The sequence below is a fragment of the Silurus aristotelis genome, assembly GCF_946808225.1.
Source record: "Silurus aristotelis genome assembly, chromosome: 2".
In the NCBI taxonomy this organism is placed as follows: domain Eukaryota; kingdom Metazoa; phylum Chordata; class Actinopteri; order Siluriformes; family Siluridae; genus Silurus; species Silurus aristotelis.
Window position 1 is genome coordinate 34,342,669 of NC_139575.1, and position 26,626 is coordinate 34,369,294.

Here is a 26,626-nt window from a genome sequence, read left to right on the forward strand (position 1 = left end):
AATGTACAGTTTACTGCAGCAAAGCTAGATGAGCTAATGGTTTTGCATGTGGTCTCCAGAGTGCTTGTTTCTTTTCATTCTTTTTGTTATATTGAATATTTTGCCATTTTGATCATGTTTTTTGGCTTGTAAACTCCCAATTAATGATAAGAATACAACCTCTGAAATGGCAACCAGTGTAAAAAAAAAAAAAGAATCTATCTTCTTTTTGCCAGACACCTAATACTGGGATTCAAATAAGCACTACTTCTTTTATTACATGGACACCATGATTTCGACTTCTGCACACTATTACAGGTTACTACGTCTCCTTCCATACTGTTTGCAAGGTTGTATTTTAACTGCCCTCAGAATGAATGCCATCCTATTTAAAGTGTGGTTATGTCTTGTACTCAATGTTCCTGGGACAAGCTATGGCTCTATAATAACCCTTACCAGGATGAAATTATTACTTACAATTAATAAACTTAAGTAAATTATTATTATGTCAAATTATTTTGCACTAAAATTTAACTAACTACTGTATGTCCTGCATATTTGCTAATTCATTGCTAATTCATTGCCATTTCCATTTTCTTAAAAAGATTTGAATGTTGAAATACTTGTTCTCTTAGATTCAAGCTTTAAAACATTTTAAATTGTTTTGCACAAGAAATAAATGGCCCCATAAATTATTACAATTATTGCTAGCTGTTAAATCTGACTACCTATAAAAAATTATGACAGAAAGTTGACTTTATGACTTTATATAATATATGCACATATGTATGTTTAATACTGACGAACTAAACAAGATTAAAGATGAGTGTTTCCAGTGGAAAATTAGGGAGCAACTTTAAACATTAACCTACTGATTTGCTGTTACTGTAAAATAAAAAGTGTGTAAATGTTTGTTATATATCATTTAGTGAATCAGACCTGATACATTTACAAAAAACAGACGAAGTTCACATTTGTACACGTCAAAACATTTTTATTGAAACAACATACAAGCATTTTCCATATCATTGTGTCACTTAAAAATGTAATGTGTATATTTAAAAGAAAAAAAAAATACTATCCACAGTCCTAGTTCAACTAGCAAATATGTGAGTAAAGTACAGTTTATGATTTTATCTCCCTTGGCTTATAGCGTAAGGTAAGGAGGTTTAGCACCTTTGTAATGAAAGATGGCATTAAGCCTTCAAGAGATCTTAAACTCCACAAAACAATAATTTAAGGCTAAATTAAATGAACAATACGCTTATGGTTTGCCTACTACTGTGCCAATCCTTGATCTATGCAGATATAACAAAACAGCTCTATGATTAAACCCTACATTAGCAGATGTAGCATTTTACAGTCCCTGTGACAGTTGTCAGGTTGAGCGCACCACAAAGACCACTTACATAGTGAGATACTCATGCCATTCTTATACTACTACATAATTGAGTCGCTGTGATTGCTGTCACCTCTGATACAAAACCAGAAACTTTCTAGTGGTTTCAGTGAAAACATACAGCAAAGCTGTCGAAAAAAAAAGCTAAAAAAACAGCTGTTTACTTTTCTCCCTTCACATCTATGCAAAGCAGCGGAGGCAGTGAGACCCGTTCAAATACCGCAAAGCTGATTTCTGTTCCATCTAAATCTGGATTAGCTTTGAGTCCTTGTAGAAGCGACTTCTCTCCGAGGCCATTTAGAAAGGGATAGGGCCGTAGTATGCGGTGTAAGCTGCCACGATCCCGTTGGTGTCAGACATGTGTTCACAGGCCAAGTTGGCCTCACACACCTCGTGCAGACTATTGAAAAAGAAATGGAATTGGTAAAATTTGGCTAATTCTTTTAAATTGCACATTAGAGCAAAAATGCAACCTTGTATTTTATATGAAAGAATAAAACACAGTAGATAAAATACAATAGAACACTGAGATCTGCACAGAACTGTCTGAACTGCTTACATTTAAGAAATACCACTATATTAAAATAGAATATCAAAATAGTAGAATGTAATACAGTCTTCTTAGAATAGAATAGAATAGAATAGAATAGAATAGAATAGAATAGAATAGAATAGAATACTCAGGAATATAGCAGAATAAACTCTAATACTGTCTTTATAAAATAAAATAGAATACATTTGTGGAAAACATCAAGTGTGGAGTTGAAGATGTACCTCTCCAGCTGAGCTAGGGTCAGGTCTGCTGCTGGAGTTCCAGCTCTTCTGTGTCTCCTCAGCAGAGCCGTGGCAATAGATCTCTTCACCATCACATGGTCAGGTGCACCTGTAGCTGCAGGATGAGAAACACTGGTGTCTCTCACGCACTCATAAACGATCCTGTTAAAACGAGCATGAAGCGTAATTAAGTGCAATGAGCTCACCTTCAACGCTGTTAGAGTCGGACTCAGATGAGGAAGAATCGGAGGCCGAATCAGAGGCGGAATCGGATACTGAGTCAGAGGCAGAATCAGATGCAGAATCTGATGCAGAGTCAGAGGCAGAGTCTGATGCAGAGTCTGATTCAGAGGAAGAGTCTGACACAGCAGGGGCATCAGTGGCAGGGTCAGGTGCAGGATCGGCGTCAGGTTCAGCAGCAATATTCAGTACTGAACACAGGACATAACACAGACTCAGAATGCATAAGACATGCATAACCTTTAGACTGTAATATAAATATACAGAGACAAAATTTGTCCTTCTTACCTCCTGTAGACATGCAGGCAGACAGCACAGCACAGAGGATGAAAAGGGTGAACGTCTTCATCTTTTTGCCTTTTGTAGGTGCTCTTTTCTTCAAAGTTTCACTTTTGGTGTCTTGTTCGACTTCTTCTTTCAGTTCTTCTTTCTCTGTTTTCTCTCATTTTTCCTGAGCACCTTTATACTGTTCTAACCCCTTCACAAGGACTGTTTTCAAAGGTTGTGATTGGTTTGAGAATCAAGTGACACCAAGCCTCTTTTGGCTTTTCAACACACACCCTCACACACACACACACACACACACACACACACACACACACACACACACACACACACACACACACTTGCACAAATGCACCCCAAACACCACTTTCTAAAACAGTCGTACATGCACCCGAGACACTATATAATTCAACCACAGACAATTTTGACTTGACTTTCTTGGAAGATTGGTTTGAATTGAAAGTAATTGAAAGGTCTATATAGATCTGGGTCAAAACATTCTTAAAATGTATACATCTGTTTTTCACCAAAATGTTTCTTTAAAAAAAAAAGGATTTTTGACCCCATTCAACTCTATACACATTTTAAAATGCACAATGATAAAAAAAAGCCCCGCAGTAGTCTGTACTTATTCATTACCAACAATTTGTGACAAGCATCATTTGTTAGTTAACTGTCAGAATATTATAATATATGATCATAAAGCACAACATCAGGATTGTTGACCAAAATGCAAGGTCATCAACACCACTCTTGATGATTTAGAGCAGAGCACTGTATATGAACGAATGTATAAATTGTATAAAAGCAATGTATAAAACGTGTAAAAACAAATCCACTAAAGACCATTATTAAAAAACAAACAAACAAAAAAATGGCAGCAGATGCCAGTTTGCATTTCAATTAGCTTAAAAAGAAAGAGAGTCAAAAATGGTTGATGTTTTTTTTTAAGACAATCTGTACCTGCTAAATGGTCGAATTAAGTTAAATGTATATTAAAAGTGATGGCGAAAATTTCAATATGATCAGCGGTAAATTCAAACTAAAGTTAAACTAAACACTGAACAACTCAACCTAAACAACTAGTCAACAAAAGGAAATGCTAAAATGGAGGTCAATTTTAACAGAGGTAACATGAAACAAAGGTAAAACTGAAAAACTGATGTAAATTATGGACTGAGGTAAAGTAAAACTCAAGTAAAATCATTAGTTAATTAGCTAGCTACCTAGTTTCTTAGCCTTCGGCCAGTTAGCTAGCAAGCTAGTTATGTTTTTAAGCCTAGCCTACACACAAATTCTATTTAATGATCTCTTGAATTCATTTAATTTTGAAAGACTTGCTCATTATGTCCTTTCTCTTTAGTTTTTAATTTAAATAAAGTCATTAACCCACAAACCTGTTCTAGTCACTGTACTTCTATGCAATCAGACTTTTTTGTCTTTCAATCATGTTTCATTTACCTGTATCATATTTAATATCAGGACTGGTTAAACGTTGTATGTTTTCCAGAATGTTCACTCAAAATTATTACTTCAGAAGTGCACATTTCAGTGTACTATATCCAAACTTTAATACATTTTAAACAAATGAAACCTGTTACACACATGATCATTTCTTTTTTTCATATGACGCATAATCAGATAGATTTCCCCTTCACTTCTTCATTCGGGTGCACCATTAATCCTTTCACACAGACCAGTTAATTGCTGACTGTGTGTGTGATCCGTCTGTAAATGACCAAAGGGACTCATTATGTGCCCGTTTTAATTACAGATTTGTTCTAGACTAACCAAAACCACAGTCAGACTAAACCACACAAGATTTTAGGGCAGACTTTGATGCCTGTTAGAGTGTTTCTATATGTTTACATTTTTGGTGTGATGTGTTTTCTGGGGACTACATTTAGATTTTCTCTTGCAGATATAATCAATACATTGATAAAGGGGTTATTCGATATAAGTCGATATAAGTCGTGAATGTGTGGCCTTGATCCATGTCCAGCTAAAAACCAATGCATTTATGTATCAAGCATTCATCACTGTAAAGGTTTTAGAGTTATAGCTACTATACCAGAGATGTTTTTGAACCTCTCCCCTACATCTGACTTGTTGTTTATGCATGTTTATGATATTCCTGGTGGAAGTAATTTATCTTGGCCAGTCTGGTATATAATTTCAATGTCTGCTGCAATGACTTTTGTGGAATCGTCCCAATGTGAGGGATGCTCTAGGGAAAAAAAGAGAAACATTGCCACATTGAGCCTTGGCAAATCCTCTTTAGTTTTACCAATGTAAATGCTGTAATTTTCAAATATGAGCGCTGCGTTTTTTTTCTGTATTTCGCATGCAAATGGCTCTTTTGCTTGTTAGTCATAGACCACAACAGATGGGAGCTGGTGACTAATGAATGTAGAATAAAATATCAGAATCCAATTGGCTTGTCTAAGTGACTAGGCATCCAAATGACTTTTCCCAGAACCAGCTGAACTTATGATGCACCATTAACCATTTTTACACAAATTCAGATTAATAATTCTGTTGCAACTTTAGATTGAACCTCCCTAGCATTTTGACATACTGTTGACAAAATTCAGGGTTGCAGCTTCACCTAGGCATTCAACCTAAATAAAATCCTGTGCATAAATAAATAAAATAAAAATTTTGGCCGAATAATAAAAAGACGACTAACATCCCAGATGTTTGTGTGGTTAGGGGTCATTTATAATGTGCATTAATTTGTCTGTAACACAGAGATTTATTTTTAGGGAAAAATAAAGTTTTCAAACAAGTAGGGATGCTGACGAGGTACTGATTAGGCAGTGTGTGCATAGAGTACATTATCAAATAGGGTAGAGGTAGCTTAGTGTTTAGACTTAGCTTAAATGTTGGACTTCTGATCAGAAGGCTCTTAACCCGCAATTGACAAAATTATAAAAAGTGAGATAATTGTAAATAAAATAATATAAATGAGAGATAAATGAAATATGAGACAATCCTTAAATGAGATATTTGTATAGCAATTACAATAAAATGCACTAAAATGTGGCAGGTTTTTGTTTACTTGAAACAATTACAAGAAAATAAGTAGTCTGCTATGTTACAAATATCCAAAAAGTGCTTTATTTTAAAGACATGCCTATGGAGGAAACATTAGTTAAAGTCACACTAGAGGCATTTTTCAAAAATGTAAAATTCTTTTACAGTAAAATCTCTTTTTGTTAGTCTGTTCAGTGTAATTGTGTCCAGCCCTTCCTTCTACATCAGTTTCATAACCTAGTCTTACTTATTGTTGATGTTCTAAGCAGGTGTTGTAGTATTGTCTTAAAGAAGTTAGATGTTTGGGAGGCACTGGCTTCTAGCTTTTGCAGTGTGTCCTTATGAGGTTCTTATCAGAGACCATCAGCACTGATTGTGCATGCTGAAGAAAGATAGGATCTGAAGACAGATGAGATCGACTTCCCTGACTGGCTGTTCTAATAACTTTTATAGGTAGTAATGTCATACTATTGAGCAACAGTTTCTACACGATTGGGCCTTCTTTTTTTTTTCAAAATAGAATATACAAAAACTAAATACTAATAATAGAAACTACTTTTGCCTGCTGGTATGGCCAGATATTTTGTTTCATGCCTGCACAAAAACGATGTATATATAAGACACCAGTTGTCATTTTTGCAAGATGCAAACCATGGTTGTTGCTAGTTCTAGGTATGTCAGGGTCCTTAGAACTCTTGATGATGGAATGAGTATGAGTGTGGTATCTAGAAAGTGGTTGTAAAAGACTCCAATGATGATATTAAGTGTCTCCAGAACAAAGCAGGAGATAACTTCAGTTGCCAGAGACCAATCAAAGAAATAAGACCGATCCAGGGAACAGATAGAGAGCGAAAGATTGTGTTTGTGTTTGTGTGTGTGTGTGTGTGTGTGTGTGTGTGTGTGTGTGTGTGTGTGTGTGTGTGTGAGAGAGAGCAAAATGGAAGTTCTTGGAAGAGGGTTCACCGAGCACAGCAGCCGAATGTGGCCTCACCGCTGGCATCCGCCATCACGGGCAGACACCACAAACAAACCCAACCGACCGCTGTGTGTGTATGTTACACAGAGTTATAGCGCTGCACACAACCGAGGCAGTTTGTTGGAAGAATTGTACAGGATCAGGCATAATTATAGTAAGAGTTTATCTGCTTTTAGGGCATAATGTACTTTCCAGGGTTGAGATCCTTTCTCTATGGTATTGGTCCGTCAGTTACAGACGAACACAACAAGGCAGTGTTTTATACATAGTTTCTATAGTGTAAACCGAACGCCAGAGAATTTTCATGTCTGTCTGCCAAGAATGCAGGAAAAATTTGATGTGATTGTCTGATTCACCACCCTACTTCCTTCTCTCTCTCTCTCTCTCTCTCTCTCTCTCTCTCTCTCTCTCTCTCTCTCTCTCTCTCTCTCTCTCTCACTCACTCACTCACTCACTCACTCACTCTCTCACTCTCTCACTCTCTCACTCTCTCTCAGGTCATCTTTTACACTACAACCAGACTTTAAAGGGATAAAAACAACCTGAACTACTACATGTGATCTTTACTCCTGCAAAACATTTTTAGACCTTTAATTTAAACCTTTTTTTATAGACTTGCTGGGCTGTTTTTCCTGATTCACCTAAGGAGAATGATGCAGCAGAGATTTTTCTTTTCTTTTGCCAAAAAAAAAGCTCCTGTACCTCACGATTTTGCATAACCCTGTAGCTACATTACATCCTGGCATTTTAAGTCCAACATTTATGACTTGTATCTTAAATTTCTCATTTATATGACATTTCAATTATCCACATCAAATCTCTGAAACAATATTTTAGATGTATAAAGTAAAAAATAAAAATAAAAAAACCCAGTAAAGTTTGAAAAAATTCACAAAGTTAGGTCTGGTTTTGGAATTTTGATATTTATATTTATGATCTTAAGTGGAACGTAAAGTAAAGAAAATACTGTATATTGGCTATCCAGAACAGAAAATTATGTCATTACCTAATGTACAAAATCTTAACAGCAATCGTTGTTATTAGTAAAACTTTTGGAAAATCTGGAATCTTTTTTTTTTTTGTATAATTTCACTTAAGAGAAGGAACCACGTTGTTTTAATCATGGTAAGAATTCCAACAGAACAAAGCTGGGGTTTTTTTTTTGGGGGGGGGAATAAATAATAAAATTGCAGAACAGAAAATTGCAACAGAAAACCATTTCAAAATAAAAAAGGAAAGATCTGATGGTTAAGGCTTTCTATATTCTAAAAATGCCCCTTTTTTTTACGATGTGGCCAATAACAGGAAACCATGATGTAAAATTCAATAAACATACAAGTCCATTTAATAAAGTCCATTATTCAATAAATTATTATATTAGTAAATAATTTTCTAATTCAAGTGTCCAGTATTAAATTAGTCAAGTGTCTAGCATTAAAGTGTACTTAAAAAAAAAAAAACTTATTTTTTTTTACTTTATTTATTTATTGTTTTAAATAAACAATAAATTTACAGAAAAATAAAAGTGTGGCATTGGATTTCGTATACTCTGTGTAAGACAATGTGACTTACATGGATAAGGTTTAAAGAATACAGGTATTGATATATATATATATATATATATATATATATATATATATATATATATATATATATATATATATATATATATATATCTTGATATATATATTTTGATATATATATATATATATATATATATATATATATATATATATATATATATATATATATATATATATATGACAACATCAAATCTAAATATAAGGCATGAGACGGTTTTCTATATTTTTCATTAGAAGTTTTTTTTAATTGTGTGTTTACAATTTCATGCCACATGTGAACATGTGAAATATGTGAAAATACATGTAGGGGTAAAAATCTCTTTTGTCACTACTACTACTACAATACTACTACTATTTTTTTTTTTATGCTTCTTATGGAAAAAATGATCCAAAGATTATATAGCAGAGTCTACCTGGATTGTTTATCATGTTCTTACTACACTGTAAATAAATTGCAATGAGTGACATTTTTATAAGGTTTTATACAGTCTGGACTAAATGATGTTTGAGGCCAGCGTATTTCAGTTACCGCCGAAGATTTTTCAACAGTCTGCCAGTGTCTGCGGTCCGAGAGAAAGCCACGCACCAGTGTAAATAATACAGTATAGAGATTCGGCCTTTAAAAAAAGAAATCGCTGTAGTTTCTCTCGGACACACAATAAACACAATTTTATACTGGTTTCAAACTATTTGGCTTTTTGACTACCGTCTCTCTCGCTCTCACTCGCATAGGATCAAACAAAACATTTATATGTTGTAAAAAAAAAATTATTTGTTTTTGGTGACATTCAGAGTTCAGACTTCACTTCAGGTTCTCCAGTCTCCTCTTTCTTCTGAGGGGGAAAAACAATTTATCATGACCCACCATAATCGCAAGAAAACGTCAAAAATATGTCCGAAATTTTGCATGGTGTTTATTAGCACTGTGTAATTATCATCATCATTGTGCAATTATCATTACTTGTGTGTAATTACTGTTATACAGCGTTAGATTTCTCTGGTATTTGATTGGATAGAACCAATCCATTTTAAAATGGCCATCATACCTGTAGCTCTCCACTAAGAAAGGAGTCACAGAAAGTTTGCACACGCTCAGTGAAGATCTCGCCTGGTCCCATGAGCCACGTTTTGTCTGATACAGCATCATAGAGGCCGACACGTGGGAGGTCACCTGATTTTAGGTTGAAGTAACCCAGGGCACGAGCGTTGGCTTCGTCTTTCCCGTTTATCAGCACAAACAGCATCTTGAGAAATGAAAGTCAGACGTGCTTATTGCTGAGCAACCATCCCTTTACTTATTTCCAGAACCAGCCTGGTTGTAAAAACCAAAAAAACTTACATAAGATATCAGATATTTCATCTAAACAAATATATTATATATTTATTTGTCCATAGTTTCAGTTCTTTGTCACAATCCAATTCCCTAAAGTGTCATATACAGTATTTCTGGTAATGCTTTAAATCAAGGTTCCTGTAAATAAAATCCAATCCATATACAATTCCATATAATACATTTACATATAATATACAATCCATATAAATAAAAAATAATTATATTACAGCATGATCCTATATGTTGATTATGTACAGAAATCGAGGATTCAGGTGTAAATAATGGAATGGTTCAGCTTCAGGGGGTTTTTTTGGTTGTTGTTTTGTACAAATACTGTATATCAAGGAATTGTGTATTCATTTTATGCCTCGATTGTATATTTGGTTCATTTGCTTTCATTTTATTGTGAAAGAGTTTTAGTTGCATTGTTAATAATACTTGTGGTGTCTTAATGCTGATTTGTTGCTGTGTTAAATAAAGTCAGTTCTGGGAATCTTAATGTAAAGAGTTATCAAGGAAGGTCAAATCCTTTATTTAAGATCTGTACCATATATCTAGTTGTTCTCAAAATTAGGTCCAGGGATCCCTAGGGGTCTGTAAAGCACAGCCATTGGGGGTCCATTATCCAAGCTCCAAAATGAATGTGTTTTGTTGGTGGAAAGTTTAAAGATATTATTTTTCTAATTGTAATATTATAATATTATTCTTAAAAATAAAATACAAGTATTTTACAATTGAAGGGTTGCCTAGCTACAAAATGTCTAAAAACCACTGGTATTTGTAATATTAGTATGTGGGTCTATACTACATACATGGACTTGACCAGAGTCTCTGACACTAAAAAGTTAACAACCTCAGAAATGATGAATCAGTAATGAATTGACATTTGATGTCGCCTAAATGAGGATAAGTCTGGTGTCTGGTTCCTCTCATAATATGTCACAGAGCTTTTCCTTGTCACTGTCGACACTGGTTTGCTCAATAGGGGTAAATCCATTGTTAAAAGCGTTATACAAATCAAATTTGATTGATTTGCGGGGACTGTCAATATATACCGTGTCCCTATAAATATATTCTTAATGTACACCTCTGAGGTTTATGAACTAACCCCATTATGTTTTTTATAATGAATGTGCTGGCACATAATGGGTTGGGAATACCTTTCCAGCATAGCGAGGCCCCAAAGCCCCCACTCGCTCCTTTAACTCGCTGTAATTTTTACTCCCCCTGTTGGCAAAGAGCACAACATGCACCTTCACTTTGGACTGAAACAGACCCACGGCAGACTGAGAGAGAGAGAAAAAAAGAGAAAGAGTAAATGGTGAGGTTGACACATTTAAAAATAAATATATTTTCTTGTTGAAGCAATATATCGTGACTACAACTGTACTGTAGTGTGTGTGTGAGTGTGTACTGTTATATTTTTGCGAACCACTTGATTGTACTCTGTGATATATCGGATGTTGCTGATGGAGAGGAAACGAACAACTTTGTCCTTATCTAGATTTTTCATTTCGGCTGGTTGTAGGTTCTCCTGGTGCAAATCTGCCTGTGGAACACACACACACACACACACACACACACACACACACACACACACACACACACACACACACACACACACACACACACAGGAATTATAGACCTTTACTCATAGATGCTTCATTTTGTTCATTAAATAGTATTGATTTTTTTCTGTATATTATCAGCCTTAAAATATATGAAGTGGCATGTGCTAAGGTGTCATAGTGCCTTATAGCACTGTTATAGATGCCCATTAATTAACACCATCTAATGAGCATTAAAATCATTCACTTGGCTGGCAGGTGTTTTGAAATCGTGCTCATGATTCTAGATTCTTAGTTCTGAATGCAAATTTCATACTCCACTATGACCTAGATATAAAACACACACACACACATATATATATATAAATATTAACATTGACTCTCTCAGGTGTTCAAATACTTATTTGCAGCTGTATCATACAAATAAATAGTTAAAAAATCATACATTGTGATTTCTGGAATTTTTTTTTTTAGATTATGTCTCTCACAGTGGACATGCACCTACGATGACAATTTCAAGCGCCTCCATGGTTTCTAAGTGGGAGAACTTGCAAAATAGCAGGGTGTTCAAATACTTATTTTCCTCACTGTACATATACAGTACATATAAAAGATGATAGAGGGAATTGAATATTTCATTTATATATATATATATATATATATATATATATATATATATATATATATATATATATATATATATATATATATATATTTTTTTTTTTTTTTTTTTTTTTTTTTTTTTTTGGTCTCTCTTTAAAGTAAGGACACTGCACTTTATAAATCCTCCAATATTGCTTTATAAATATGTATGAATATAAGTATGCAATGCTTGTGCAAATTGTCTAAGTGGATTTTTTATGCGGTATTATGTTTAACAAATGTATATGTTATTTTTTAGAATAACATGCTTACTAATATTGCAACAAAGACCTAATCGGTTATGTTACAACAAGCCGAATGAGAATATATTATAGGGACATAAACAGTGTAAAAAAACAGGTGTCTACCTTCCTGAAGACAGAGATGGTGTCTGAGTCAATGCCGTATTTCGCCCACACCTCCTTCTCATTGCACAGGGCGGCTGGAAGAGACTTCACTACTTTAACAGCTTCCAGAAACTCATTATAGCCCAGCCCTCCATCAGCCTGATACACATGTAACATGCTGTAAGTAACATGATAACTTTCATGCACTGAATGATTATGAATGAATCTCAAAGCCAAAATGTCTCTTCTTATTTATTTGGTCTTATATTATAAAATGTACACTTTATAGACAAAGGTTTATGGAGACCTAACCATAAGACATACACTGACCAGGCGTAATACTATGACATTATAACATTATGACCAGTAACTGAATAACACTGATTATCTCTTCACCATGCACCTGGTAGTGGGTGGGATATATCAGGCAGCAAGTGAAGATTTTGTTCACTAAATGTTGTGCTAGAAGCAGGAAAAAATGGCAAACGTAAGACCTAATTGTGAAGGCTAGACGACTGGGTCAGAGCATCTCTAAATCTGCAGCTCTTGTGGGATGTTTCCTGTCTGCAGGGGTCAGTATCTATTAAAAGTGGTCCAAGGAAGAAACAGTGCTGAACCAGTGACAGGGTCATGGGCAGCCAAGGCTCACTGATTCATGTGGAGAATGAAGGCTGGGCCATGTGTGTTCTGATCCACAGAGAGCTACTGTAAGCTGTTAATGCTCGATGGGTCAGGACTGCAAAAAGGGGACCAGCACAATATTAGGCAGGTGGTCATAATGTTATACCTGGCCATAAAGTTATGCCTGGTCAGTGTATGTACTCATATTTCTAAATATCTAATTCCACATTTATTATTTATTTGCTGTTATAATAACCTTCACTCTTCTGGGAAGTTCCACTAGATTTTAGAGTGTGCTTGTAGGGATCTGTGCTCATTCAGCCACAACGGTGTTAGTAAAGTTAGGCACTGATGTATATAAAGTAAGGAGTCCTGGGGTACATTCAGTGTTCCGATTTATTGCAAAGGAGTTCAATAGAGTTGAGGTCAGAGCTCTAGAGCATGCCACTTAAGATCTTCCACTCCAAACCTTTTAAAATATATCTTAATGGAGCTGGATTTGTGCACAGGGGCAGTGTCATGCTGGAACAGGTTTGGGTCTCCTAGTGAAATGATAGGAAAATATATGATGCTACTGCATCTAAAGACAGCTGTGTGCCTCCAAGCACAACAAATGACTGGAAAAGTCAGGTTTTTACAAACTTGTCTATAAAGTTTGTCATGCCTTAAAATTCACACTATTACTTTTGTGATAAGCAACAGCTTGAGATATGGTGGATAAAATATATTTTTTATCAATATTATCAACATTAATGCAAAAAAATCTATTATTTCTTCTCAGTTTTTATACACATGCATATACACATGAATCAGACAACTGAATAAATAAAAAAATCAGGCTATAGAAAGGGTTAGTTAAATACAGTGATATTACATTATATAAAAGTTTTCTAGGGTTGTGCTAAACTCAAAACTTTCAGACCTGTGGAAAAACACAGGTAACAAGAAAAAAACATTTTACAAATCTTTTAACGCAATGATTTCTATCATTAATTTCACATTTATATTACTGCCATGTGCTTGACCTTCAGTCATATTTAGATGGTATATTTTGAGCATTGTTGGCCCCCCCCAAAAAAGGTAATGCGATAAACATGTCTGCAAAAGAGCAGCCAAACCCTCTACAGCGTTTTACATTATGCCCTCGACTGAAGTTTGAAATTTCACTTAAAATTTGAGGTCTGTGTCCTCAGTCCCAGACAATGTTTAGGTTCATGTTGGGTTGCTGCTGTGTTTGTTTATAGAGACCAAAGGCAGCCAATCCCACAATGTCTCAGATGCTCCCTTATTGCCGTCTTTATTTCCTCCTCCGCCTGGTTAGTTGGGCCAAAACGTTCAGCATTCTGGGATCGCTACACACAGGCATTTCCTGCGGGGCCCAGATTTCACTGAGCACACATCGAGGTTATGGTACTGAGAACAAAGCTCTCCCACAGGGACGTTATTTTCTCTTTGTCAGTCTGCATTCCTAAAGGTTTTCACTGGTCACTTTTTGCATTATTTACCCCCTCACACACAATACAAAACACAAGTGAACCAGAGAGACAACCATACACACAGTCTCTGACCTCAAAGAACCCAACGATGACAACTTCAGCTGAGTCGATGAAGGTTTCTGCTTCAGAGATATCCGTCAGTCTTGGGAAAATGAGCTCTGCAAGGTGAAACATGAACTGTCGGTCAGCTACATAGCAAACTTTTCTAAATTTGAGAAATATTCAACATAGCATAATATAATGAACATAATTGACATGAATAAAAATGGACTTGCCTTATATTGACTCTGAGGTTAGACTTTATAAAGAATGTAAATTTGAATGCTTATCAAAAAGGATATGAAGCTAAAATCCCCTAAAATGGTCAAGAAGTCGTACACAGTTATCATTCTGAACTTGATTATTTGTCAGTTGTTGTTTTTTTAATGCTTACAATGACATTTTAATTTATTCGGAAAAATCCTACAAACATTTTCCAATTAATAGTTATATTATTCTATAGTTCATTCTTTTTTCCTAATAATTCTTTAATTTGTATCTAATGTTGTTGAGAATCCCCAAAAGGCCAAATTTGACTAACAGCTTTATCTCTAACTAGTGCTAGGACAACTAGGACACCTTCCATTATTAAGTAATTATTTCAATGATCCAGAAATAAATATTTTTGGACAAAGTGGTGTATTGTCATATTTAATTGAACAAGCAATCAAGTTCTAGAACATTTAGAACATGCTAGAACTCTATCCAATTGAAGGGCTTATTAAATAAACTATACAGAAAACTATTATTCTGGCATAATAGGGTAAAACATAACTCTATAATAAATTAAACCATTTCTGAAACCTCTAGAAACCTCTCAAAAATGTACTGAACATTCTGAAATAATGGATTTTCTGAATCTGGAACACACAAGCACATTCTATTAAACATTCTAGACTGGGCATTCTAAAATTGAAAATTACTTACTTGTTTAAATGATTAAATGCTCTATATTAATAGATTCGACCATTCCAGAACCACCAAATAAATTGACTTATTATTCCTCAATTAATGATTTCCACAATCTAGAACCCACACACACACTACTGAACATTCTATAGTTGTAGATTCCCCCCATTCTAGAGTTCCTGAGTAATTCCAAACGAACATACAGATAAACAAGTATTCACTGAATAGATTCGAGCATTGCACACTAGGTCCGACGTAACATTCTAGTCCTTTCCTGGACATGCCATAGAGACCCCTGAGAAATTCAAGAAAGCTGACCTTTATCCTCTGCTCTGCTGCAGGTGACCAGCAAAGAAACCACAAGAAGGAGCAACATTTTGGGAGATCAACAGCAAAGGACCAACACAAGAAAAAGAAAGAAAGTAATATATTGGTCCTGTTCTTGGACCACTGGAGTGAATCACGTGAACTAGTTCAATAGTAGTGATTGGTCCAAACTGTGAGAACCAGACAGGTGTCTCTGATAATGTTAAGGTCAAAATGTGTTAGATTACGTGTCACAGCCTGAGTGATGGACATTTGGTGAAAGAAAAATGTGAATAGTCACTATACATGTGGGTGATAAATTGATCACATACACTCAGAAAAATGTATAGAAAGCTCAACTGCTTCTTTTCATAGTCTAAAAAGTCTTTAAGTAGGAAACCATTAGCATGAACATGTGCATGTTTTTTTAAACAAATTCCTTTGCTATAAACACATTAATAGTTCGTGAATCACAGTAAAATGCTTTATTTTTCTCTCTTTACTCAGCAAAATGTCAAATTATTAGAAATTTTATTAATCATTTTCACTGTTCATGCTAGATGACTGGGCCACCTGAGCTAATTTGATGCAATTTCTGATTTTACTTTATATCTACAAATGTTTCTTTACCAAAGTTATCCAGCTGGCTAATATGATAGCTTTAACCTGACAGAATTGTCTATTTTTTACCTAAATGTCTATTAAATATCACTGAAATATTTAAATGATCAAACTTTGCCATAACAGGAAAAACTCAGTTGTTCTGTATTCCTTGTTTTCATCCTGTTCATAATTCTCATTCATAATTTGTTTCACTGCTAATGCTAGCCAACTGGCTTGCACAAGTTAACTAGACAGTTCCTGGGATGAGTTTGCATCAGACATGTTTGTCACTAATGCTTATCAGCTAGCTAAAATGATTAAACAGGTTCTGGATACACTCTCTGGAATGATTTCAATTCACAATTATTAATGTTTAGAAATGTGACTGCTAATGCTATCTAGCTAATAAGAGAGTCTTGTGTGTGGATTTAGACAAAAGACATAAAGGTGTAAGCAAATCTGGAGAGTGTATGACCACATTTTCCTCCTTTTTGACTAGATGTTATCTTGGTATCCTCACATGAGGAGTGTTTTATTTCCTGTTTGTATCACTCTTGGGTTTCATAGTTAGCAGCTACAAATTACTATAAAATTAAAAGCATACGTCATAGCTTTTGTCTTAACGTTTACAGCTTTGCAATGTTTGTCCGCATAGCACACCCTAGTGGAATTTTGAAGTTACTGCCAAACATGGCTATGCTAGGCACGTTTTAGTCACAAGTTGTTGTTTCAGGGATGTGAAGTGGAACTATTTACTTCTGACTACATGTTTGTGTGTGTGTGGTTTTGTGCACTAGAGAATTAGCTGTCAGCTATGCTCAGGGTATGAGAGCAATGTTCTAGTTTCAGTCACTCAAATACTGTAGATGAGTAAGATGTAAGGCTGATTCATAGCATGACAATACACCAAGCTTGGCTTCTCATTAAAGTCCCATGAGAGTTCATGCAGTGAGCTCACTATGTCAATCATTTTGTGGAGGAGGATTATCATAAACAAATCGATGACCATGCTATTTAAGGGTGATGTTTTCAAGCTCTCCAGATGATGACACTGATAGTTTGTACTATAATATACAATATAGTCAAAATGAACAAAATTATTATTGTGTGTTCTTCATAATTCTTCACGTGCAATTTCTGGCCATTTTTATTAGGAAATTAGAATAAAAGCATAAATCTATGTGGGACATTCTTGATGTCTGAAGTTCTATAAAGAAAGAGACTGGACAAGCTGATCAGGAAGGCCAGCTCAGTCTTGGGGATTCCTCTGGACACTGTACAGGAGGTGGGAGAAAGGAGGATGGTAGCAAAACTATCATCATTGCTGGAGAACGACTCTCACCCCCTGTATGAAACAGTTTCATCATTGAGCAGCTCCTTCAGTGACAGACTGTTACATCCTAAGTGTCTGAAGGAGCGATACAGATGGTCTTTTCTCCCTGCTGCTATTAGACTTTACAATCAAAGCTGCTCCCAGTGAACCTGTCACCATAATACACACTGCTATTACTGTCTAACTGTGCAATAATAACAATAACAAAGTATCTTAAACAACATGTGCAATATCAGAAATAAAAAAAAATTGCAATATTACCTGTGTGCAATATTACCTGCAATACGTGCATATGTCTTATAGAATAACTAATTACTAGCGGTATCTTATTTGTATTTATACCTTGTGTTGTGTATATAATGTACACTAAAGTATGTCTCTATTCTTTTATATATTTGCATTTATTTTTTCTTTGCTGCTGTAACGAATAAGGGTATATATCTTCTTATCTTATCTTATAGTGAATTGACAATTAGGGGAAGAAAATTATTCTGTTTTGTATTTCATGGCTCTAACCTACCTCCCTTAATGGCTCCATAATGTTAAATTAATGTTATTATTCCAATACTTTTTCAGGCAATGCATCTAGCAAGCATTAACTAAAAGTAAAGCCGTTTGCTTTGTTTTTTTCCTGCCATTTTGCTGTCTCTATTTAGCACACAGCTCAAATTGTTATTCTCGTGATAGTTTACACAACAGTCGATGTGTTCATATGGGCACCTTCACGTTGCTCTTTGCATACTTGTGTAATAATCGAAATGAAAAAAACATGTGTGGTGGATAGATGTGTTTTTTTAATGGATGGATTTTATACTATGGGACTACGGTTCCCACAAGCCACGGCACCATCACATTGCTTGTCACGTGACTTTCTGCATCTGAAGCATATTCAGTTGTAATTACCACTTGCATAAAAGACTCTCTGTGTGGCTTTTTGGATAAAATGTATAAATGTACAAATGTATAGAAGATTTACATTGACACGAAACACTAAATGAATCGACAAGGAGGCAAAGGATATCTTGCTATATAGTCGAATCACTTTGTGTTTCAAGTCACTGTGTTTCTTTTATACATTTGTGCTTTATTTAAAATATCTTTTCATTCCTGCTTCACAACATGACAAAACCAAGCATCTGTCAGACGTCTGGCCAAAACCATGTTCTAATAAAGAAAGAAAAAACTGATGAGCAGACAATAGAGTAAAAAATGAAATTACACATGGGAAATAATGCACCGCAGTTTATAGTCATTAGTGTTTTAGGTGTATCATGGGATTATTTCCTTATAACAACATGCTTTGGCGTGGAAAAAAAACAGACATGGCTTATTGCATGCCCAAATACAGAGCATCTGGGCTGTTCATAGAAAAAAAACCTCTTATCTTCACCCCTTTTGAAGTCTTTAAACCTGATCAAGGCATGCTTGCAATTTTTTATTTATTTTTTTATAAATAACTATTACTTGATTTGCCTTGTCTAACTGTTTCACTGTGTCCTGCCACTCATATACCCTGTATTATCCCATCAACACACAAACTCCTACCCAAGCAGAGAGTGTATTTCGCAAGAGCGTGTCTAGGACTTCAGGTTAATTAAGGGTACAGTGCACTTGAGGGTGTAATGAGGTATAAATATAGAGCAAAAAAACAAAACACAAGCCAGATTTAGTTGCTTAATCTTTCCTCTGAAGATTATGATAATTACATGTATGTAAGGACACGAGTGAGGGTTAACCACAAACAAGGACAAAGGCTGATGAAACAACCTGGTTTAAACTTAAAGGCTGTTCAAGCATTTAGTCATGCAATTAACTTGCCCATGCTGTGAGCACTAAAGCAAAACCTACCACCTAAAAACAGCAAGGATTTGATGTCAGGTCCCCAAGAATACAGCTACATGGTAAATAAGGCATTGTTTTGTTTTAAAGCTCTCTCAAAGCTAAAAAACTGATCTGAGATCTGAGTTCCTGAAATCCAGCAGCAGAGTAATTTATTGCTTATACAGGTCACTGCTACACTGAATCGCTTATCACCAAAACATCTTGAGGTCGGTGTTACACAAATATCTCTCAGTAATTTGGGATAAGACGAACAATTTCGAGGCTGATTTGCCCTCAAGATGCCCTCATTTTAATCTCATCTGCAATTATATTTTTCCTACATCATAAAATAGTGTCGGGGTGTGAAAAATCCAATCCACATCCTTTCAACAAATCTACTTACAGTCCAGACATGACTGTGGCAGATTTGAAATGGAGTTATGAAATAACCAGAGTATAGGTTGGTTTGTAAGAGATTATGCATTCAGCTTTTTCCCATTGAACCCAAAAATCTCCTACACAACAATTTTTGGGGGTTTGTCTGTATTGGGATAAATGTTATGCAGAAGTCTTGCCCAAAGTGTTGACAGTTCCATAATCATCATATAATTACATATCACATAGTGACATTTTTTGGGATCATTGAGGTTTTAAAGGTTTTCTAATGTGATTATGTATATTGTAATGTTTTAGATAAATGGATGTATGGATGGATCGCTGTTTTCATCCCAGACCAAAATTCACACATGGACCCCCAAGGGCCCTGTTCTTCAGTTAAGGCTTGAACATTTATGAACCCTATATAATACTGGATCTTTTTTCTCAGAAAAATACATGACCAAGTATAACATTTTTGTCTTAGTTGTTCGATTCGGTTCAATTTGTCCATTTTTAAAACTTGTATGAAAGTCTGATGATGTTTGGATCATGTTTGTACAGAAAAATAGAAAATTCTAGGGGGTTTAAAAAAATTGTCAAGTACCACTATACGTCTTTCAGTGTAAAGAGTGTGGTGAAACGTGAAACCTTGTTTTATTCATCTATATTAGATTTAATGTTTAGAATATTTAGATGGGAATAATAATATTGTAATGGTAAAATAATGGTTTGATTAGAAACATTTATGTGCATCTAGGATAAAATAAACCAGGACAATACAAAAAATATGAGCGGTGCCACTGGCTTACAGCCTCTGAGGAGTGGTGCAAATTATGACTCTGCATCTCTGGTGAGTAGGTTGTATTTTATTCAAATGTTTTTGTCATGTTATTAGACAAAATAGATACTGAACTGCTCCAGATGATGTGGGTGGCACAGTTTTGGTTGTAGTGTAGAGGTTTGGAGCTTGCTTTAGTAAAATGGTATTCACCCTCCATATGTGAAATTCCTCTCTTTCTGTAATGCTGTGCGTTGTTATATTGCGTTTTTGTACTGTATTGATGGCTTCTATAAATGCGACGTGATAGTGGTGGTATTAAGAGGTCGATTAAGTCGGGTAAATCCACAGTGAAGGCCCAGGTACCAAATGCACGGCCCGCCACTGCATCTTCTCAAGAGACAATACAATAGACATGAAAACTATATTTTAAAGTAGTCAATGTGTAGCTTGTATAACAGTACAGATTTACTGTTAAAAGAACTCAACGTACAGCCATTATTGTCAAAATAGCTGGCAACAAAAGTAAGTACACCCAAAGTGATTACAGCTGTATGTCGCTTAACCATGCAAAGCCTCATGTCCTATTCATCATGTTTTTGTCTGCATGACATGACCATACACATTTTTGTATCTTGTATTAAAGCTGTTAAAATTTAGTGTTTGAGTACAATTCTCTCATACTGACCACTGGATGTTCAACATGGTACCAAATGGTAAAAACTCGCTGAGGATTTGAGAATTAGAATCGTTGATCTCCAACAAGGATGCCGAGGCAATAAGAACATCGGTAACACCCTGAACCGCAGTTACAGTACAGTGACCAGGGTCATACAGAGATTTTCTCAGATGTGTTCCACTTAGAACAGGCCTCACAAGGGTCCATTAAAGAAGTCCTCGAGCTGTGCGTGAAGTGCAGAAGATGGCTTCAAAAAACAGATGTATGGAGTGTGTGTGTATATATATATATATATATATATATATATATATATATATATATATATATATATATATATATATATATATATATATATATATATATACACACACACACACACACACACAGACACACTGTATATATGACCTGTGAGGAACTGTGAATTCAGAAAAAATGTAAGAGTAAGAGATACCTCTAAGAGGCTGTACGGTAACGTTGTTATATCACCAGAGTCATGAGAAGCTCTTGGCTGCTTAAACGCTGCTGAGGCACTAAGCTCACATCAGCAATGTTGCGTACTCAAGTCCCATGAAACCTCACACAGGCTTTCCATCCTGTAAGCTGGCCAAAAAATACACCTTCTGTCCATTCTCTTCGTGTGTATGTGTGCGTGCGTGCGTGGGGGCGTATATGGCAGCTAATGAAAGAAATCAGAAAAACTTCTGGAATAGTTGTGAGAAGTGGGTGGCTGGCTAGCTGCAGGGGATTAGAGAGATGAGTATAAAAGTGGATGATGAGAGAAAGAAGAGAAAGAAGAAGAGAGACTGCGGGAGAAAAAAACAAAACAGCTCAGGATTCAAACTCATCTTTGTTTTGCATCTCTGCACGTGGCCTCTAAACAGGAAATCCAATCTTCTGAAAGGCTCACCGCTGTGAAACGAGTTAAGTGTCCAGGTTTTCTTTTCAGCACCGAGCCCAGTGGTGTTGCAAAAGAGGTTTGTTCTTCATGAGATGATATTCAATCTGGCTGACTAAGACAGCTACAAGACTGGAGAAAGAACAAAAGCACAGAAGCAAGACAAGAAAAAAATTTGGCAAGTGAAAATAGCTTGCATTTCTTGTGAAAAAGAAAGTACACCCTCTTCGAATTCTATGGTTTTACATATCATGACATTAAAAAAAATCATCTAGACCTTAGCACAGTACTTTTCCTAAATAATTTCATCATTTTCTTGTCATCGTGTATTTTATAAAATAAAGTTAAATTGGAGAAGCCATGTGTGAGGTAGACCCTTACTGCTGGAATTTAGAGGTTAAGTAGACGCCAGGTGCTGTTAATCACATGCCCTTGATGCATTGAATGTTTTGGCTACAGTCTTTGACTTTTATCTAGTATTCCTTGTTATAAGATTACAACAAACTCAAGTACAACATTATATTATTAGATATTTTACACATTTAGACATTTTACTCGTGTCAAACTTGTTACATTGGTATTTGCTTATTTAGGCATTTATTTGTAGAAAGCAGCTCAATTATTGAATATGTTGAGTACAAATTTTCAGGATTATTAATATTAATACTAGTACTAATAATTGTATATTTGTTTTTTGGAGCAGGGAGGAAACCACAGAACCCTGATGAAACCCCACATAAGCATTAAAAAAAACACCTGTACTGTAACCTGGACTCTTTCTTTTGGGGTCTTTATTATATTTGACCATGAAAGAACACCTGTGAAACAAGACACTAAAATGTGAAGCTAAGTTTCATTGCACTTTTTCAATTACATTTGCATTTTATTCTCATCTGAAACAACTTCCAAAATAAAAAGCATGTGAAAGGCTTAAAAGGTCAGAAGCTGCACTTTGACTCTTCTGGGAACTCTGAAGCTTGGAAGCATAACCTTCAAGCTACCATTACCCAGCATGCTTTGTGGTGAGAATCAGGGTTGCAGTTAGAGTCTGATACATATGAACTCAGATAATGGCACCCTCCACAGTGTCAAGAGCTTTTTCTGAATTCACTTTCATTGAATGCAAGTCAAAAGTCATCTGCCTTGCAATCCCTTGCACAGAATTTAAATGCGAGATCTCAGGCTCAGTGGCCTACATTAGCTCAATGAGGTCAGGGGTTATGTAAATATACTATAAATAGCCTAGTTTTTCGAAAATAGCCAGGCTCATTTGGAATTACAGCAACGGAGTCAGTCGAATGATTGCACCGTCTAATTTGTCAGGATTAGTAATTGACCTGATAAAGCAGTGTGGAGGAAATGAATTAGTGAGAGAAAGAGAGATTAAAACATCCAAAGGAACGATAAACCAGCGGAACCAGACAAATTTACCACTTAATTGATGACGTCTGATGAGGAAGGACTCGGAAATCCTGCAGTGGATCGCTTGATGTGTCTCAGCCAAAAGCACATTACTTTTGATCCTGGCACTCTCAGCTTTTAGCCAAAGCCAATTACAACTAAAGCAGAAATCGAATCAATATTTATGCATTATAGCTAAACACTTGCGACTCGATTAAGGGCCAGATGTGGCTGAACTAGAATTCGATAGTCACCGTCATCTCGTTTGAAGTGCAGACCATTAAATCTTAGGCTAACAATATTTGAAGTTGTATCAAATATGATATCGATCTCTAGCATATTTTTTGTATTTCATATCCTTAAATATAGTAAATACATATAATGAATGCCCAAGCACAGACAGATATGAAGGGACCCCCCAGGTCCAAGCGGAGGACAGCCAAGACTTTCAAGAGCTAAGCACCGGGATCGGGACAAAAGGGTTTCAGAGATGACATCCCTGGAATGGAGGGCCTTGGCACAGGTAACAATCCTCTGTTTTTCACATTAATCTCTTCAAGGATGAGGAATTCTTTGGAATCATTATGTTACACATATTGTGCAGTGGTAATAGTAGTACCCAGCTAATATACACTGTACAAAACACTAACAAAACTTTATCGACAGTTTGGCGATCTTATTCAATTTTAAGTCCTATTCATTTTTAGTAATAGATTCTATTCTTTTGGAAAACATTTACTAGAAAAGATTTTACGAGATTTTTTTAGTACTGATGTCAGACGAAACAGTCTGGTGTCATAAATCATCCCAAAGCTGCTCAGTAGGGTCTTCATTAGAGCTCGACCGATTATTCGCTTTTGAGAATTAGTCGGCACCAATAGTCGATTGCTGATACTTAGCAAAAAATCCATACGTATAGTTTTTCCGGCTTCCGGTCCGTTGTCCTTACAAGAGCAGCCTCTAGAGGCAAACCGCTGATGCCACATACTGTTTGTTTATATACTAGACGCCATGCTGCATGGAGAGCGCTATATATTATTAATTATTTATATAATTATATTTATTAATAAATATTAATATGTATTTCCTGTAGCACATTTTTATGCTTCAGTAGTTTTTCATATTTCTAATAAAGTTCAGTACCATTTTACATGGAGTGTTCGTTCCATTTCCAGTATCCATTTTAAGATTTCGGGTTGAATAATCGGTTTTCAACAAGTCTGATCCAACCGAGCTAACGGTATTGATAACATATAAGTTGGCATACAAAGACATTCTGTACAATCTTGTGTGTCCATCAGTAGGGTGAACAGTTTGGTGTGAAGGTTAGATGTCCACGTACCTTTGGTAATACAGTGTACTGTATGCATTTTTCTTTGTTGCTCTCTTCTCCAGATTTCACCGTGATTTGTCCATGGGAGGCTTACAGCCACATGGAAATAAGCAATCTGGCTGAATATGGAATTTTGTAGGTTTCTGCGTTGTTAGGTTTTCCTCATTCTCAACAGTGGCAACATGTCAAAAGAAAATATTTGAAGCTGGTACATTCTGGCAATTAACATCACTAAATTGCTCTAGAAGCTTTGCATCATTTCCAGATTCCTTCAAGGTTATTTTAGGAATTGGCATGTCCAAAAAGATTGCACACGAGAAAGTAAACGTGAGGAATCACTCCAAGCTGGATCCTGATCCTGAAACACAATTGGTTCCTACATTATATGAATCCATTACAGCGTCAAACACAATGCTGTTGTGCTTCAGCTTAGAATTTAGTTGTTTTACAGAAAATTATATTATAACAGAAACTAACAAGCAATTTGTTCCGTTCACTAAATGTGGTGAAACGACTTTTTCCTTGTAATAAAAAAAGACAAAAAATGTCAGCACCAATGAAGTGACCCCTTATATCTGTCCTCTCATCTCGCAAATCAGTTACACAACGGTATTAAGAAACAGCATTCGCTCCAACGCATACAGCTGGACCTGAAAGGAATCGCTGCAATCAGAACTTATTTGTTCCAGGAAAAACTATTTGACAACCAAAAAACCCAGATTTCATCTTTTTTAGCCTAATAGTGTGCTCCCCGACTTCACCCAGACTGAAGTAAACTTATTTTAATTAAAAAAGTGCATATCTTAAACAGCTTATTACTACATTCATGATGGTCACATGGCCATTGCAGCCTGTTCAGAATATTTTTTTGTTATGGTTAGGATTTTTATATATTACAAAAGAACTAAAAGATGAGAAACACATGATAAACTGTGGGAGCAGCCTGGAAAAACCTTCCTTATATAACTGAACATGTTCTACACACTTACACCATACTATAAACGTTTTTGACGCCTGACCATAAAACTGGAAGATGTTCCACTAGATTTTGGAGTGTGCTTGTGAAGATTTGTGATCATTCAGCCTCAAGGGTGTGAGTAAAGTCAGGTATTCATGTAGGTGAGGAGGCCTGGGGTGCAGTCAGCATTCTATTTCATCCCAAAGGTGTTCTCTGTAGGGTTGAATTCAGAGCTCCATAGCAGGCCACTCGAGATCTTCCACTAGAATCCTTTTAAACCAAATCCTCATGTCCTCATTGTGCACAGGAATACGGTCATGCTGGAACAGGGAAGAGTTCATGCTACAGCATCCAAAAACATCTGATTAAAAATGTGTGCTTCTGGAATATGACTGGAACATATGGCTGCAAAAGTCAGGTGTCCCAATACTTTTGTCCATATAGTATGATTAAGAACCAATTAATCTATCAATCTATCTATTAAATCAGTCATTAGCTACAATTTAGGATTGTGTACCTTGAAAAAGTGCCATTCACCGTGTGAGAAAATTAAACTCAGCTAAAAAGCCTTCTTGGGGCATTTATTAAAATTGATTTTGTATATATCTTTTATGGGATATTCTGTGAAGCCAACTATAAAAATTGAATACAAATAAGTAGGTGCCATTTTGTTGGAATTTACAGTCCAGAAAACTCCTATTTTGCTTGAAACCTTCAAAATCAGCACTGGTGCAACTCGGAACACTCTTTTTGGTTCTGCACACAAAGAAATTTACCTAAAATGATTTAATCTTAAAATAAAATAAAAAGCATAAAAAAACCAAGATGGCAGATTGAATACTTGTGGCTTGAATGAAACTCGGCGCACTCGTTAAGCTCGATGATTTTTGCACCCCCAAAGACAAAAACCCAAA

The 26,626-nt window shown here is 35.6% G+C and overlaps 2 protein-coding genes across 3 annotated transcripts; both read right to left on the bottom strand.

Moving 5' to 3' along the window:
* Window positions 1-952: 952 nt before the first annotated feature.
* bglapl (bone gamma-carboxyglutamate (gla) protein, like) lies at window positions 953-2,827 on the bottom strand. Its single transcript, XM_083521917.1, has 4 exons — window positions 2,681-2,827; window positions 2,359-2,583; window positions 2,153-2,267; window positions 953-1,778 (listed from the first exon to the last, which is right to left on the bottom strand). Exons 1-4 carry the CDS (start codon window positions 2,739-2,741, stop codon window positions 1,676-1,678), a joined length of 504 nt encoding a protein of 167 aa, XP_083378043.1. The 5' UTR covers window positions 2,742-2,827; the 3' UTR covers window positions 953-1,675.
* Window positions 2,828-8,464: 5,637 nt separating this feature from the next.
* erp27 (endoplasmic reticulum protein 27) lies at window positions 8,465-15,659 on the bottom strand. Of its 2 annotated transcripts, none has more exons than XM_083523577.1 (7): window positions 15,546-15,659; window positions 14,352-14,437; window positions 12,184-12,321; window positions 11,038-11,154; window positions 10,766-10,891; window positions 9,319-9,516; window positions 8,465-9,102 (listed from the first exon to the last, which is right to left on the bottom strand). In XM_083523577.1, exons 1-7 carry the CDS (start codon window positions 15,601-15,603, stop codon window positions 9,061-9,063), a joined length of 765 nt encoding a protein of 254 aa, XP_083379703.1. In that variant the 5' UTR covers window positions 15,604-15,659; the 3' UTR covers window positions 8,465-9,060. The 2 variants fall into 2 exon arrangements, with proteins under 2 accessions (XP_083379703.1, XP_083379702.1); XM_083523576.1 differs by having other exon boundaries at window positions 8,466-9,105.
* Between the last annotated feature and the right edge of the window lie 10,967 nt (window positions 15,660-26,626).